The 17730-nt window shown below is 40.3% G+C and overlaps 1 protein-coding gene across 5 annotated transcripts in view; it reads left to right on the top strand.

The window, feature by feature from the left end:
- Window positions 1-385: 385 nt before the first annotated feature.
- The window catches only part of SLC44A3 (solute carrier family 44 member 3), a 36496-nt gene continuing 19151 nt past the window's right edge, over window positions 386-17730 (top strand). The window contains exons 1-10 of one of the 5 annotated variants that reach the window (XM_062004250.1): window positions 386-506; window positions 723-830; window positions 2956-3098; window positions 3662-3798; window positions 5147-5240; window positions 6728-6897; window positions 7421-7510; window positions 8150-8274; window positions 9163-9349; window positions 14552-14717. In XM_062004250.1, coding sequence (XP_061860234.1) covers window positions 480-506; window positions 723-830; window positions 2956-3098; window positions 3662-3798; window positions 5147-5240; window positions 6728-6897; window positions 7421-7510; window positions 8150-8274; window positions 9163-9349; window positions 14552-14717 — 1247 coding nt within the window. In that variant the 5' untranslated portion in view covers window positions 386-479. Of the gene's footprint in view, window positions 507-559; window positions 637-722; window positions 831-2700; window positions 2832-2955; window positions 3099-3661; window positions 3799-5146; window positions 5241-6727; window positions 6898-7420; window positions 7511-8149; window positions 8275-9162; window positions 9350-14551; window positions 14718-17730 lie in introns of those variants that run through there. The other 4 variants (XM_062004248.1, XM_062004252.1, XM_062004253.1 and 1 more) reach the window with 4 other exon arrangements.

Below are 17730 nucleotides of genomic sequence, written 5' to 3'. Positions count from 1 at the left end.
AAAAAAAAAGATTAAAGACATCTATGACTAACTGAATACTGTTAATGCAGCCAGAATAGCCAAACAGGTGCCAGTATCATTTGGCTTAACACGATCATACAGCCCACATTTCGCATTGGCTATAAGTTATTTCCATAAATTAATTAGCGGTGAAAAAGTGAGTGTCCCACCGCAGCCAGTGCCCGCCGGTAAAGGCGTGCTGTGAACGGGGTCAGGCTTGCCCCATGCCCCTCTGCAGGCGCTGTCCTCTGCCCCGCGGAGCGCCGCAGCTCGGACAGAGCAACGCCGCTTCCTCCCGCGGGAGGCGGCTGCCTGGCGGGACCGCGCCGCGAGGGGCGGGAGGAGCGGCGGGAGGAGCCGCAAGGCGGGCGGGGGTGCCGTGCCGAGCCGAGCCGTGCCCCAGCCAGCGCCAGCGCCCCGGGCCCGCCTGCCGCCCCCGCGCAGCCCCGCGGCCCGGCCCGGCCCGGCGGGCTCCCGGGATGGAGCGGCGCGGGGGCTGGCGGCAGGTGAGCGGCGGGGCAGCGGCGGGGGGAAAGGTCTGTCCCGCGGCGAGCACGGGCCTGCCCCGGCGGCAGGGAGGCGCAGCTGGAGCTCTCCGGGCAGGGAGCTGCGGGTGCTGGGCGTTTCAAGTGCGAGGTTATGCTCTTTCAGAAATCGCAGCCGATGAAACTCGATTTTAATGTCACAGGAAGTTTGCCTTTTCTTTCTTTGTTTAATTTTAGGATTCTGGAAGTAGTCTTTCTGGGCTAAGGGAATGGAGACCAGTCGTTTACAGAAAGTGCACAGACAGTCTTTGGTTGCTCCTCTTCTTTCTCTTCTGGGCTGGCTTGGTAAGCATGCTTTTTTTTTTCTGGAAGAAAAATCAGATCCAAAGTTAAAGGGGTTGTGCACAGTGGCATGTTAAATCTCAACTGAAATTATCATGGACACAGGTGTCCCAGGGTTGCACTGGGTCAGAACTGCCCTTTGTGGCAGTGCAATGGTGTTACACAAACCAGAATTCGGCCCATATGCTTTGGATGTTATGTATACAGAGGCCTGGGTTATTTAGAATTTGTTTTTTTGTAAATTAGCCCAGGCACTGACTGACCTCTTATTTCTACTTATTGTAGTCTTATTATCTTGCAACATATCTATCTGCTGTTATATCAAGCATGGAAGCTTTTGGAAACAGGCTTTGTCTTTCTTAAGTATGAATGTTTGTTTCATGATATATGTGTCTGAGACTACTCAAGATTCTCGTGAATACACTATTAATCAGTTTTCAATTTATTTCCTGGTAACTCTTTTAATGGAAGCTAAGGCAGAAGAATACATGCACATTTTGAATACTGCATAAGCTGAACCTGAACTTTGTGAACAGGAGGGTTGTTTTTACATGCTGTCTTACACTTAGTGCTTTCATCAGTGGAGGGAATGCCAGAAATAAAACTGGTCAAATGGTGAGGATTTAGGATTTTTGTTTGTCTTCTCTCACTGTTTTTATTGCTCCATTTCTGTGAAATAGGCTATTGCATACATGTTTTTGTTTTCTTTGGTTTGATCATATTTTTAAAAGATAATTTTTTGTGACACTTATTTGTTCACATAGTGAAAAAAATCTGAACCACATTAATAACTTTGTGAAAATGCATATCACTGATACATGTAGACACCCCCCCATAGGTCATACAGTCATCTATTACCTAGTATTTGTGGCTTGTATGGAGCATTCTGCACTTAAAAATAAATTCACAGATCTACAGTATTTGCCCAACTAATAGCATTGGACCTGAAACATCCATCTTTAAAAGAAATGCCAGAATCTTCCTGAAAGCGTGTTTCAGGTTGAATTACCATGCCAGCTCATTTCTCCTTTTCTTCTGAGAACTATTTAATTATTAACACGTATTTGGTATGTAAATAAACCAGATCTGAAAATACTTTGTTATTGTAGCAATACCACATTCACAAGTAGTATGTCAGCTTTAGTTGTGGGATCTCTACAAAGAACTCTGTATAAAGGCAGCATTAATATGTCGTCATGATTATTTACCATGTAAGCAAAAATGAGACTACACTGGGGACAAGGGAAGCATGTACTTACATGTTTGTGTAGGAGATTCAATTTTTGCCCAAATCCCATCTTTAGTCACAAGTATTAGAAGTAGAAAAACAACTAAAGGCTCTAAACCTTAGGAAAGCACTTGTGCTGGATCTATGTGCAATCTGTCTCCAGCACAGCTGATATTCAACAATATCTGCGCAAAAGAGCTGTGGTTAATGTGAAGTTAGAAGACTTTCTGCTGACAGCACTTGGCATGTAGCCATAGAGCTTAGTGTATTGTCCCTGGTGTGTGTGAAATGTAGTTTACACCCCATGGGACAGGAGTGCTGTAAGATAAGCTTTTGGGTAAAGTAGTGCTCGGGACTTCACCAGCTTCCCAGAAGAATTACTGGGTTTTGGCACTTGGAATGGTTCTTTTCAGGGGGCTTTTTTTCCCCCATGGGGTACATGAGCAAGGTTTAAGCTGCACTCTAAGCAAGATGTCTTATATTGACTAAGGTCTGATGCCACTTGAACGACAAAGCTACTTAGCTGCCCCTGGGGTTTCTAGTAGTTGACCTACTGGGGCTTACCATTTGGATGACCTTGCCTAGTGACACACATGAACAGCAGTGTTTAGCACCTTACTACTACTTTCCTATTATTTTAATCAGGACCCCCTATCTTTCTTCTCCTGTGATATTCTGCTTGATTTATATACTGTCAACAATAGACAAAGGAAAGCTGTAAGGAGACAATATGGCTAAACTTGTCCAGATGACTTGCTCCAGCCTTGTGCAGAGCGGTGAGTTTTAGAGTTAACTGTTTGCATCCACAAGATAAAAATGTGTGGGTTAAAAAGAATATTTATTGAATAGGAAAGGAAATCTATTGCAGAATGATTTCACATTAAAAAAATACTTTAACAGATGTTTATAGCTGGCTATGCTGTGATGGCTGGTGCTGCAGAAAGACTTGTGCTTGGATATGACAGCTTCGGGAACTTATGCGGTAAGAGGAACACTCCCGTAAAAGGAGCACCCCTTTCTGGACAGGACATGACTAATAAAAAGTAAGTACATCGGATAATCTCTAAATAAATGAAATAAGTGTTTGAGGACTTAATAAGATACGCATCTTCTAATTGTCAATTGTGTACTTGCATGTATATGCACCTGCTTATATTGAAAGGCAACTGAAACTGAAAAGTTAAGGTAGCATTTGAAAATAAGCTACATTTTTATGATTTATGCTGGCTTCTTCTTGAACAGTGACTTAAACAGGACTTCACCCAAGTCAGCAGACATTCTATATGGCAAATTTTTATGCTTAAGGTAGTCGCACATTGAAGTTCCCAGTCATTCTGTCAGCTCCCATGAACTAGTCCTTATAGAATGGCACTCACCTTGACAGCTTCTGATCCCATTTAACATAAAATGAAATGTAAAAATCTAGCATATTCTCCAGTGTCTTTCAAACATCTGACTTCAAACTCCATTTTTTCCATTATATGTGGAAAAAAGAGTTTCATTTGCTTTGTAGCACTTAAAAAAGATAGAAAGAAGGTTCAGAATTTAAACCAACAAAACCCAGAAAGCTTGTTTCTTGAAAAGTGGATCTTTTTGTTTTTTCTAGGTATGTGTTCTTTATGAATTCATGCAGCTTGGAAATGCAAAGCCTCAAATTCAGTTCACTTTCCTTGTGTGTGTCTAGTTGTCCACAAGAGCAACTCAGCTCTTTGGAAGATCTCCAGAGTTTTGCAAGGAATAACGGTGAGCAATGGGAAACTTGAGGATCTTGGTGTGTCTGTAGAAGAGTTGAGCAGCTTTCACTTTGCAATTCTCATGTTTGCCACACGGGGGAGTAATTTCTTAACATTAGTTTCCTGAGCAGACCACGGCAACAGTAAACAAAATGTCTTGTCTCTGCTTCCTTTCATAGTTTCTAGAAATGTTACAGCTCTCTTCTGCAAATTCAAAAGTTGTTGATTTATTCCTGCACAATGCTGAGATTATGCAGCAGAAAACAGTGCAGAGAATGAACTAGTTTAGTTTGGCGGGGGTGGCAGTAGGTGAGAAGAGCTCATTATGTTATTTGAGGAACTTTTCCACTTGTTTCTTTTAAATGTTAATTGGGACTATGATGGAATATTTAATTCCAGAGATAGGCAAGTGACTTTATCCCTTTAGACATCAGATTCTACCATTCTAAAGTTTGCTCTTCCACCTAGAATTTTTTACAATTTTATTCTACTTTTCAAGATGGATGTGATGTCAGAAATAGCTATTGTACAAAAGAGGCAGCTCTAGCTCATTCATGCCCAACATATAAATAGAATAACCTGTAGCCAAACCCTTATTCCATAGGATATGCATAAACTGCAGGTCAGATGAGTATTAGTGGGCGTGTTTATTGGAGGTCAGAATTCCATTTATTTTGCTGTGTTGTTTTGCTTGGCAAACAATGTTATTGAAATTGACATTTGTTTTCATTTCATTTTGTGGCAGTTTGCCTTTGTTATGTAGAGAAAGCTGTAAACACCTGTGATAATATAAATATTTTCAGTGCAACTGAACACAATCGCATGAAATTCCCTCTCCATGCTAGAACTGCTCACACGTTTATCTCCAAGGAGAGGGCAATATTGCGCTTTGAATGACTTGAACATGTCCAGCCTGTCTTTCCCAGAACCATTACATAATGAATCAGAGTACCTGCTAATATTTAACTTAGGGCCCAGAAAATGTTGGGTTTCTGGGTAGATATATATTCTGACCTAAATCTTGTGAGGCCTAGTTCTGTTGTACTTTGCCATTTAAAGTTTTTCTGTTATCCTAATAAGTAGGAGTCTAGAGCTGAAGTATCACCCTGTGGAACATGTAGTGTGCCTGCCCTCCAGGACCATCAGTTATAGTTAAGGCTGGAAGGCAAAAGATTCCACAGAGGTTGCTTTATGTTTACCCAATTAACTAGTTTTTTACATTGCCCCTGGAATATCAGGGATGAATATGGCTTGCTAAGGCATCAAAGCAGAAGTGTAAACAAATCTTAATAGATAATGTGTTTTTCTCTAAAACTTCAACTAATGTTAAGTTACTTTTATTTTTTTTCTGTTCTTAGGTTCTTGCCTTTGTGTTTACAACTTGAATGTTTCCAGCTACACACTAAATCCAAAGGCAGCTGAGCTGTGTCCCACACTGCCAGTTCCACCAAGGTAAGAATTAACGGCTACTTTACAACAGCCTGGAGTCCAGGTAGCTTTTTAAGGATTGTTACTTTATCACATTTTGTATCTGACTTGGTCCTTTATCGTCAGAATGGTTTTGCTTTGTTTTTTTTTTTTTGTACATAAATCCTTATGAGTTCTCATGTGTGCCTGTGAACACACCAGTGTCCTGTCCCACAGCATGAACAAGGACTGCATTCCTTCCATTCCTCTACCCTTGAGGATTTTTCATCTCCAAATCAGGCAAAAAGCACTCTGCACAAGGAGCAAATTCTCTCCTGCATAGACTTCTTTGCTCTCTCTTTCAATGCCAAGGAAGAGGAGCTGTGGTCTTGGGCCTTGCTTGTTATCCTGAGCCCAAAAATTTTCATTGGAAACATTTCATAGCCAGCTGGCTTGAAGGGTAAGTCTGTGGATGGCCCTGTCTTTAACATTTGGGATTTGTGAGTCAAACTCTTGAAACCCGTGATTTTAAATTCCACTGTGTCATGAAAATACACCAAAGAATTGGAATCTCCATGTTTTCAAAGCTAAGTCATCTGCTCTGAACAAGAGAAAATAGAGGAAAAAAGCAAACAGAATAGAGCAGGAGACACATAAAAACGTTACTTGCAGTGGATCAAAGGAGGACGTGTAAATTGATGAAGAAATATGGCATGCTTTACTTATTCTATTGACTTTTTAGGCTTTTTTGGCAAGAAACTCAGCAAAGTTAGTCATCTTTCACAGTAATATTTTGTAGTAGAAGCAAAGCTAGTCAGAGAAGTTTTTAACTGTTCACAAACTTAAGATATGAAGATGTCTTTGGCTGTTGTAGTGCAGCGTTGCTGAAATGGTACAATAAATGTATTCAAGAGGCTTGGCTAGGAGTCACAGTTTCAAAAGTAAATATGTGGTGGTGTTAATTGTACCTTACAAACATTTTTATGTGGCTTTTAGAATTCTTAAATATCATAAAAACAATGCAAAGTCTTTGTGATCCAGAATTATCTACAACAACATAGCTTCCAGCTATATCAGCATGAGTTTAGGTTTTATATAAACACACGGGAGCAAAGCCAGCAAAGCCAGACTAGAATTGGAACAGGAGCTACGTGCTGATGGTGATGGAGATAGTAGCTCATTTTTTCCCCCAGGTTGATCTTGAATGTGTGCTCTGTTGCAGTGATACAGGCATGATGTTGCTAGGAGTCTATTTTACAGATGGAAAGATAAAATTGCCATTTGTACCAGACTGCTCCCATGCCCAGTGCCCTGCTGCCTCAGACTCTGTGTGGAAGGTCTCCTCCTTGGCAGGGAGGATGCCTGCCAGCTTACAGATCAGATTGGCCACTTGTAGCTCCAAAACTGTGTTGAGGATGCCAACAGGGCACTGCAGAGGACTTTAAAGAGAATGGTGGAATGGATCTCTGTGGATTTGAAACTGTCAGTCCAGTAATTCGTATTTTTTACCATCTTTGTTTTTAACCTTCCAGTAAATCTTTTCCATTATTTAATCGATGTGTTCCACAAAATCCCGAATGCTATTCCAAGTATGCATCTGTCTTAATACGTACAGTTAATGAAGTGGATGTTTTCCACCGAATTCTGAGTGGAATATTGGCAGGAAGAGATACCATGATAGGACTGGCTGTCCTTGCACTAGGTAAGGTTATAAATAAAATGCGAATAATGATGTTCAATTAAAAAGTGAGGTTGAAAATGTTTCTATTAATGTTGTGTTTCTAATTTAAAAGTGATCTTTCTAATATTTTCTGAGCAGAGTTGTTTTTAAGAAAGAGTGATTATGTTTATCAGGAGGTGTTTAATAGACTGAAAGTTCAGATTCTGTGTTCCTTGATACGATCATAAACCTCATTTCAAGGGACTGTAAGAAATTTCTGGAAAAAAAGTAGTATCAGCATGAACATTTAAACTTAAGTCTTATACAAAATATTATGGAAAAGCTAATAATTCCCAAGGTGAAATCATTTCAGTTATAAGTTCATTATTAGTAAGTTACAGGTTACTGTGTGCTTTAAATGTTAAAAAGCTTTATGAAATGCTGTTGTTTTGAGACAACTGTTTAAAAATAAAAGCCCAAATTCTGCAAGAACCTTAAATCTGTATTAAAGTAAGTAAGAGTTAAGTTGTAACACTCACAATAAACTTACTTTTCTATTTTTCAGCCTTCTCTCTTATCCTGGTTTTATCCTTCAGATTCATTCGGACACTTCTGGTCCATACTTTGGTTGCACTGGTTGTATTCGGATTGTTATGTAAGTATATTTACCTTTTAGCATATGCTGAGTGAAATGGATCATTTCCCTGAACTGAAAGCGAGGCAGCTGAACAAACAGCTAGCGTTCTTCTCCGTGGCCATCCTCAGTAACCTTAAGCTGACCATAGCCATTTGCAAGCTGGGCGCTGTGTGCCTGTTGGTGCCAGCCTGGCTGTGCTGTTCCAACTGTTGAGCATTGGGATGGTGATTTCCATTTTTTAATAGATACCTGGAAACAACATTTCTTTTGGCAGAAGAATACAGTTATGAAATCGCTGCTGTTTCAAATAAAGTTTAGGGAAGTTTTACATTGCCTGCTTTAGAAAGGGAGAACGATAGGGATATGTCCAGCTAAAGCTTGTAATCCCATGCAGCTTAGCTTTGTATCTCCTCAGTGAAATTACATGCCCAAACTTTAGAATAACTGCAAGAAAACCAAATGTTCTGCTGTGGTTTTACTCCAGACAAGCAGACCATGATGTGAGTTTTCCCTGTGGCCAGATAACCATGGTTCTGCTGTGCCACAGTGTTGCTGAGCCAAGCTCAAGTGAGGAGGAAGGGCAGGAGTGGGCTGCCAGCGGCAGTGTGCTGCAGCCCGGCTGTGCTGCCCACCCTCACACTGCTCTCGTCTGCGCAGTTGTCTCAGGTGTTCTCTGGTGGCTCTACTATGACTACAGGAATGATCCCAGCACTGAGCTGGAAACAGAAAAGGAAAACGTAAAATTCCTGCTTGGATATGCTGTCTTCTCCACAGTATTTACCGTAAGTAGCGTTTTACCCTAAGCAATGGCAGAGGCTGTAACTTGAAAACTTGAGCTACAGTGGTTCTGAAGCAGTAAAAATAATTCCTCATTCTGTTCAAATGTCAAAATGAGAATCAGTTGTAAGATTTGCTTAAACTCATTTAGATAGTCTTATATCTTCATTGTGAGATTTTTTTTGTCAGCACGGGCCTCTACTACTCTTCAAATCTGTGTCAGCACTGGTGATGTAGGCAAGAAAACCAGTGAAGCAGCTGCCACTGGCTGCATTTATTATTTTACAGATTTCAACCTCTCTTTTCATTGCTGTTCATAGTTCCTTTTCATGTACAAAGAACTGGGGACATTGTGGAGTTTTTGATTGGGGGATTTGTTATTGGTGGTTTGTGGGGTTTCTTTCCTTTGTTAAAAAAATAATTTATTTTAATGAGGTTTCATTTTATGTCTGCTTCACTTCCATACACAGCTCTCAAATTAGTTTGATTGTGCTACTGTCCTTTCTGCAGAAAAGGTCTAGTCTCTCCTACTGTTGTGAACAGTGGCAAGATGACCTGAGTAGGAGGGAAGTTTAGATGTTCATGACATCTAAACATGAAAGCAATGTATAACACCTAATGTACCTTTGTGTTTGCTGTAAAGCAAACCACACTGTTTCCATTAGATAACTTTCAGTTTTACAAATCCTGTTTTGTTTAAAAAAAACAAAACAGTAGCAGTGATTTCATAAAAACAGATTTTATTCCACAGGCTCAGTGTCAGCGTGAGGAGTAAGATTTTTGTAAAATGCCTTGCTGTCATGTCTTTGTGAGATCTGTACCCATGGTTGACAACTTTGATACTTTTGTTAAGGGAAAACCCCAACAATTTGTTTTTTCGTTTCCTGTAACAGGTTGTTCTGCTTTGCCTTACACTTGTACAAAGACAGAGGTTTCGATTCACTGTACATCTCTTTCAAGTTGTTGGTAAAATCATTGACAGGATTCCTTTCCTCCTGTTCCAACCACTCTGGACCTTCCTGATTCTGATTGTGTTCTGGGTATTTTGGGTTGCTGTACTACTTAGCTTGGGAACTGCAGGTAAGTATGTTGCTTTCCGTGTTTCCAGGTGAATGCTATCTGTTTCCTAAGTTCTCTTCTTAAGTATGGGACCTCCTGGTGTTAGTGTACAAAATGTCGACTGGCATTGTTACACAGCTGCATTACTCTCCTTTTTTTGTTCATCTTCTTTCCTCCTCTTGCTGGAATCTTCAATATTGCCATGGTTCTGTGAGTCATAGCACTACAGAAGAGTGATTTTTGCTCCCATATATGGACTTGAGTTTTGTTCTTTCTCAGGTATTTAAGTTACTATTAGGTTGTGGTAGATACTACATATGTTTGACGTACTTAAATGAAGACAAGTGACAGGAGGAAGGAGGCAGCTTTCAGTACAGTTGATATGAAACAAAAATGACTCTGACTATAAACAGTGTGCCATTGTCATGGAGGCGGAGTGTTGTTTCTGAGCAGTGACAACTGTTATCAGTGATTATACTGGTGCAACAAAATTTGGATTAATCCAGAGGTTCTTGCAGGTGTAGGGGAGGTGCTCCGTAGAAATAGTTATCACTATGAAAGATCTGCAAGAAACAAATTTTGAATATGGAAGTAGTGTTATTGAGGGTTGTACCACTATGAGATTTGTCACTGATTGAACTGAGGTAAGCAGAATGCTGTCCCTTAGCCAAACATCACACCATCAAAGAGAAGGGGAGATTGTTCCTCTGCACAACTCGCCCTAATAAGGGAAGCTGAACTCTGTAGCTCTGGGGATAACTCCTGATGCAGAAATCAGCCTTTGTACATAGGGAGCATTGTGATTTGGGAGTTGGGTTTTTTTTCTTGTTAAGTTTCTAGGGCCACTACTAGGATTCAGTTGTTGTCCTTTGTGTTTGAGCTGATGCATGACTGATGCAGACAGAGGCAGTTGTTTGTCATTCCTGTATTTATTTATGGATTTTCCCTTTTTTGAAACTCTTCAAATGCTTATGTGTTACCATTTGAGCTTGTGTTTCCTCCAGCCCTTGAGACAGTCACTGCAGTAACTCCTCTTGTACAGGCTTCGGGATCCTCACTAAGCCAGAAAAGCCTTCAACCTTTCTGTAGCTGAGCCCATTTGGCAAAACATCTCCTGACTCTAAGATATTTTATCAGTTGTCTTCTCCCTAGCATTGCGGGAACGCTGGTGTTTTCAGCAAGTGATGGAAACAGGAAACAGCATAATCTTGTTGCACAGTAGAGTGATGTTTCAAGGATGCTCTCAGTTTTGAAAGAATTGACTGTTTTCAGATTTAGCATAGAAGGGAAGGTCATTTCCAGGCATGTTACTGTCAATATGTTGCTCTCACAAGGAATCTAACAAAACGTGTTTTGACTGAGATCTTTCCCAGGATATTTTTAGTGTAGATGTCAGTCCTCACACGATTTTACTCTTAACAGTTGGTATGTTAATATTGAGAAGAAAACGTGCAGTTGATAAATAATCCAAACCAATTCTGAGTTACAGCCTAAGCACGAATGTGGGTAGGAAAATGCCACTCATATTCAATTACTTTTCTGGTTAAAATTTTATCCTATTAATTTTGTCATGTGTATTTGCAATTATTCTTTTTGTTAAGCTGTCTGTGTTTAGTGGTGGCTGCTGTTGCCCAAATGGGGGTAAACAGAGTCCTTGGGAAAGTCCAGGGCTGGAGTGTTTGCCACCACCACGTAAATGACCCGCAGCAGCTCGAGTGCCCGCTGGGTGCCGATGAAGCAGCGTGAGAATGGTTCTTCTGCAGCTGCTCAGTTGTTGCAGCTGCTCTGATGACAGAGTAACTCCTCCTGGGGGGAGTTCAGAGGTAATAAAGGCGATTGTAGCCTTGTAATGATCTGGGCAGGTAGTGAAGGATTGTTTTATCCAGCTCTTAGGTTGAGGAGACACAGGTCGGTGTCAGGATGAACTGTGATAGTTGTTTGGATTTCCAGTCCCACTCTACCTCAGATTTGGTTTGTAGTTCAAAACTTGAGCAAATGAGCAGTGGACTAGATTTGTTATTGAGAATATTCTTTGAGATTGTATTTCAAATTTTCAAACCAAGTATGAGTCCTTTGAAATGCTGCCTGTTAAAGCAGCTCACAGTAAGGTGGCTTGGTGGGGGCCATTTTGGTGCTCTGGGAGGACTAGTACTTACTCATCCTGTAAAAGTAAGTACATGTACTACTGTGTGGTTAATCATGCATTAACAGAACAGCTTTGCCTTTTCTACTAGTTTTCTACAATTGCTCTGTAAATGGAATACATCTCTTCTGATTTTTACTTTTAGAGACCTTTTGTAACAGCTGAGAGTATTTCTCTGACGATATCTCAATATATGCTCTCTTTGAGCAGTTTGTTTTCTCTGTTGACTAATATTTAGCCTGTCCAGGCTTCAGTTTGTGAAATCCAAGTGGTGGTTTTCTCATTTCTGACATTTAACTTCTTATTCTCACAAATACATTTTCTGGGGCTATGCAGACTATATTTTAAATGCACATATACCAAGAAAGCTGAAAAAAAAAAAATGTTTTCAAAGACAGTAATCTTTTGTCTAATACACAGAGATGAGCAAATGGAATTGACTTGCTGCTGTGCTGCACCTGTTCTTAACACTTTCCTTGAGTCTTCACTAGTTATATAATACTTATGGTATCTGTGCATCTTACAGCTCTAGAGCACTTGATCCCTGCTTCAGCTATGGTGCAGCTGATGGTTATACAACCACCCAGGTACCTCATTTACATCCCCTCCAAAAGTTACTGTTACTCTAAGACTAACTTCTTGGGAGCTATAGAAAACTATAACCTGCACTTGGAAAGGTACTTATGCGCATGACTAACTTGAAAATCATGGATAATCCAATTCAAATTGGTGGGACTACTTATGCATTTTAAGGTAGGCACCTGCTTAAGTACCATTTTAATTGAGAATCGGTAAGACTGGCAGAGACTGAGTCAATTCAAGTCCCAGAAAACTAGGAGAAATGCCAAGACTAGAGACAGCACAAACAGTAGAACCAGAGTTAGAAACGCTATCTGGCCAGGAATCATGTTCAGTGGTGCTTTGAAAAAGCTGGTGTGTCTTAGGGTTATTGAGCTTTAATGTTTGCTAATTTCTGTGGCATTTCACAGCAGAACTGAAGTGGCCATGTGGCACAGCAAAGCAGGTCTTTCAACCTTTCAGCATGCAGCAGCTGTGAAATCCACATGACATAAATACTCTATATGTATTGTGGAGTGGGTTACTATGTGAGACTTTTGTGTAATGAAAGTGCATCCTACATGCAAGTGAGCAATAAAACTGCCACATAAAGCTGTGCAGTAGCAAAACCAGCAATAAAATGTATTTCCTGCAGGGTCCTTGGCATTCCAGTTTTAGTCAGGTAGCTTAACTGTTAATACCATTACATGGAAAAAAGCTAAATAAAAGAACATAATGAATTCTGTTGCAGGGAGAATAAAGGTTCAGTGCATGATGCCGGAACCTTTCCTCATTTAACAGTGGGGAGGGCTCATCATATTTTCATGTGAACAGGCTGTCAGTATTTTCTGATCAGTAGTTCTTTGTTTCTGATGAGGAAACTGCTGGACTAGACTTCCCAGGGATTCTCATCCCTTACAGCCTACTGCTCCAGGCGTCAGCAAAACCTTGCAGAAGCAGTTGCCAAGTAAGAGCATCTGACATAAGTCCAGAAGTACCAAAATGTAGTTAAAGATACTGCATGTGCACATTGACCGTTGTACCAGTGCAGTGTGGTGCTGCCTGGCTAATGGCACAGCACAAGGCTGCAGGCAAATGGATAAACTCTCCTGAGTTCTGCTGCAAGCACTTGTGCCTGTTTGCAGTGTTAACAACACTTATTTTGAAGCATTTGCAGCAGATCAACATCTGTACTGGTCAGAGGTTTTCAGATTTGGCGATTCAGCTGTAGAGGCTTCAATCCTTTACTGACTTGTTGACATTATCACTGAGAGTGTGTAGCACATCAGAAAGAGTCGAGATTATGTAGCTGGAGAAAAACATTCTGTTGACAAATTAAATGGTATTTTCAAAGCTTTGTTGAGAAAGTTTAGCTTGTGTGAACAGATAGATCCCAGTGGAGTGATGAGGAAAATGGCATATCCCTTTCTCAACAGTCTTTCTAGGATAGCTTTAAAGTTTATCTGTGCTACTAAGACTGACATAGGAAAAATAGCATTGCATGTACTTCTGTGGACAAAGTGATGCATGCACAGTAGGCCCAGAAGACAGAGAATCTCTCAGAAACAGATGTTTACATTGGTAAAGAGATTTCAGTGAAGTAACAAAAACAGTTTGCTGGACCTAGAGAGCAGAGTGATCGATGGTGAGCTCACAGGTGGATGTGCCTGGTGTCTCTGCAGCAGAGCACAATGCTGTGCACATGCACATGTATAAGACTGGCCAGGGAAGACAAAGCCATTACTGTTGTACTACAGGTAGTTATTTCAGTAGGCTGGTAAAAAACAAACAGAAATTGTTTACCATGCAAACACTTGTCACAGTCTTCATCGCAAAACTACAGAAGCCAAGCCTGACATATGCCTTCTTTGCAAAATAAGTGTTCAGGTGAATTGTATGGTGCAAAATGAGCTTAATTCTGCTACCAAATGGAATTATCTATTTTCATATGGCTGAGAGTTTGTGAGAATATATCTTAGCAGTAGGTTTTTCACACCATGTTGCATTTCACAGGCTTAAAATATATTTGAACATAATGGAATCTACAATATTTCTGTGAGTACCAACAGTACAGCACTGCAAAGAGCTTGTCTGTTTATCTAAAATTGATACTCTTTCAGAAAATACAGTATCTAGAGTGTCAGTTTGTGTTTGTGCACCCAGGTAGCACTTTTTTATCCTTTCAGAGCACTTTAAAGTAATTTTGCATTGTTACTATATGGTAGATATATATTTACAGACAAATGACTTTTGATTCTGAAGACCTATAAAGCTTGTCTAAACCTGGTGGTATTGCTGGAGACAAACCTTTACTGTTCCTACTTTTAGCTGTTCTATTTGAGTTACAAAATTTTGACTCCCTGACTTTGTTAGAACGGATAGAATTTAATAGCACTTGAATTTATTATTTTCTGATTTTATTGAAGGAAAGATAAGAAAAAGGGCTCAGAAGCACTTATCTGTACTTTATTTTTCTCTGTCTGGTGTGTTATAATAATACAGTGGTGTAATCCCAACTCCAGGTGCTGCACAGACTACTTCAGGAGGGCAAGTAGAATACAGAGCTCTGTCTGGAATTTGCTACATGGCATGGTACCATTTCATTGGCCTTATCTGGACTAGTGAGTTCATTCTTGCCTGTCAGCAAATGACAATTGCTGGGGCAGTGGTTACTTGTTACTTCAACAGGTGAGTGCAGAATTGCCCTCATACAGTTTTGGGTATTTTCCAGCATTTACTTTTGATGTTTTTCTGTGCAAAATAGTCTCACGTAGACTGCAATTGATGTCAATATCTTGGAATCCAATTTAATATAAAATAATGTTGCTTGTTGCCAGATCTTGAGTAAGATTTTACAATGTGTATGATATTAATGTGACTCACCTCTACTGCTGGAGTTACTAGGCCAAATTGAGCCCTGGTACAAGCCAATAGAGCTCAACTGACTATAGTGAAATTACCATGAGGAAGGCACAGACTGAATTTGACCCTCTTCACAAGACTGCATTAGCTCCAAATGGAGATGCAATATATAACTCTTTAGTAATTTCATGTATTCATAGGCAGTTTGACCACTTCCTAAGTGTTCATCCCTGCTCTGGGTTTCCATTTGTTCTTACCGCATAAACACCTAATCTGTCATTCTGTACAGATATTTTCAGTTAACTGTAAAGGCTTTAACACCACTTTAAGAATTGAGAGACGTGTAAACAAACTTATTTGAATTTTATACTGCCCTGAAATGTAAATGTAGAGGAAGTGAGGGGGGGAAAAAGACAACTTTTCATGGCTTATACTGGTTTTTAGACTTGCAATATTGTAAAATGAAATTGAATTGTTTACAGGTGCTGGAGCGGCGTAGGGGGAGATTTTAATCTCACGAAACGTTGTTGAGTTTTTTGACAGTGAAGAGAGTAGCATTCTGAAAACATTTCCCTTATAAGTATCTTGTGGGCTCACTCACCCTCATTGCTTTTTTCTTCTACACTTAGTGATGAGATTTTCAGATCTGTGAAAAACTCCATCGTTTTAAGGTATTTCTTCATTTTGTACTAGGGGAATATGGTGATAACCTCTGTTGGAAAATTAGCACTTGAGTGCTGATGCTAGTAAAAGATCAGAAAAAACCTTAAAATACTGCTTTTAAAAGGTTGAGATCTTTAGAGTAATACACACTACTACATGCATGCCATGACAGGAACTGAAAAGGGAAGAACTTGCATTTCTTCTCCCTTTTTTCTTATTGAAGCTCCAAACACAAGTAACTAGTGTGACTGTGGTTCTGTGGGTAATGGGGCTGCTCTCATCTTCAAATTTGTGTACCTCAAGCTTTGGTAATGGATTCATCCTTAGTGGCTGCATGCTGAGGCATTAAGGGTTCATTTAAACTGGCTTGCTTGAGAAAGCACAGGAAAGAAAAGCAATTTTGCTCATCTACTGGGCTGTGCACTGCAGTGCATTTTGGTACAATACACCATCTAAATCCCCAAGGCAAAGACACTGTCCATATTTTCATCACACAGAGCAGGGAAGCACCTGTAGAACGCTGTGATGACATTTACTGCTCTGTTAAGGTCTTCCGTTTTCCCGCTGTTTTTTACTGCTGCAGGAACTGGACACAGAGTACAGAAGGTTCCTGCACCCAATTGTATTGAGATCATTTTGTACATCTACTGCTGAGCCCTCCTCTTGCTTGCCAGGTGACATGTTCTGTGTTGAGAGAGTTGTGCTTGGAAGAGGAAATGCAATTTTTCTGTGGTGGTGATCCCTCTTCCTGGCCTTTACACTGTCAGCACAGACCTGCAGAGACAGAGCAGTGCTGGGATGGGGAAGGGAGTGGTTAGCTGCAAGAGCAGTTGCATCATCAAGGGCAAGGGTTATCTCAAGCCGTTCCAGCAATTCTGAGCTTGTCTGCTCTGTGTTTTTAATGTATTCCCTGGGGCGGCATCATAAAGGCATGCCACAGGAGTTTGTTTATGATAGCTCACAGAGAGGCTTTCTGCTTTGCTTGTAAGTGCTCTGAGGAAATGGCACGGCCTTTCCCTACGGAAATTTGCTTCTCAGTACACACAGCACTGTGGTGCACAGCCAGCAGCCACCCTGGAGTTGCACATGAGGAGGGCAGGGGGGCATTTTAACTGAATTAGGTTTACATATTAGGTTTACGTTAGGTGACATATGTTTGACCCCTAATACCAGCACTGAAAGTGGATTTTGCCTTCTTTTATTTCAGATGAAATATGGCTTATTAACTTTATCACATAAATAGGATTTTTTTCTTAAAGATTATTTTTTATTACTCCTGAATAGAGTTCTGTCTTTTAAAAAAAGCTTCTTTGTTACTATAGCTGTTTTACGTGAGGGTTTATTTTCATGCATGTATTCATATGTACCTTTTCAATGAGAAGAGGGATTAAAGGAAGGTGGTATGATAACTTGACCCATGTCACAGGCATCACTGTCCTGTCCAAGTTTGAGCTTATTCAGTAACTCCAGTGAGTGTATGTCACTGCACAGGGCTGAAATTAAGGAAGTGTATAAGCATTTGGAGGACTGGGGTTTTCCATATGATTCTAAGGTGTTCAGCACCATGACTTCTGATAGATTCAGTGAGAGGTGAAATGCACACATTTTGCAGTAAGTCAGAAGTCCAGGTTTATGGATTTGCACCAAAGTCACTGAGAAACAAACCAGAATGAAATTTGTAAAGGATCCCTCTTCCTTTTTCCTATACAGCTGCAATATTTATGAACATCCTTTGCCCAACTTATGTCCTTCAGCTGACTGATGTGAAAGAGTCATCAGCATGTATGTAGTCAGACCTGTCCCTTGGGGCTTTGAGAGCAGGTAAAAGGGCAGTTGGAAGTACAGTCTGTGTGTTCTCTATTAGACTGATGATAATGTCTCTTTTATTACAAACCTTGTACTTTATTTCATTTCTTTAAAAACTGAGATTCATATTTACTGAGGCATATACAGTTCATTCCTAAACACTTCCAAAGTATTTTATGTCAAATCTCTTTTTAGGAAGTATTTGAAAGGGATCAGGCAGGATTGACGAAGACTATAAGCACAGATCTGAAAAGACAGGCTTTTAAAGAAATGCACTTTTTTCACCCTTTCAGATGTCTGTGTCTTTTGAATGGGTCAAAATGACATCTGTTCTTCACACATAAAAATGTTTTAAAATGAAGGCTGAGAT

Source organism: Colius striatus, chromosome 10, assembly GCF_028858725.1.
Source record: "Colius striatus isolate bColStr4 chromosome 10, bColStr4.1.hap1, whole genome shotgun sequence".
In the NCBI taxonomy this organism is placed as follows: domain Eukaryota; kingdom Metazoa; phylum Chordata; class Aves; order Coliiformes; family Coliidae; genus Colius; species Colius striatus.
Note: the sequence above shows the minus strand (reverse complement) of the source record. Positions and strands in the feature narration are given on the sequence as shown.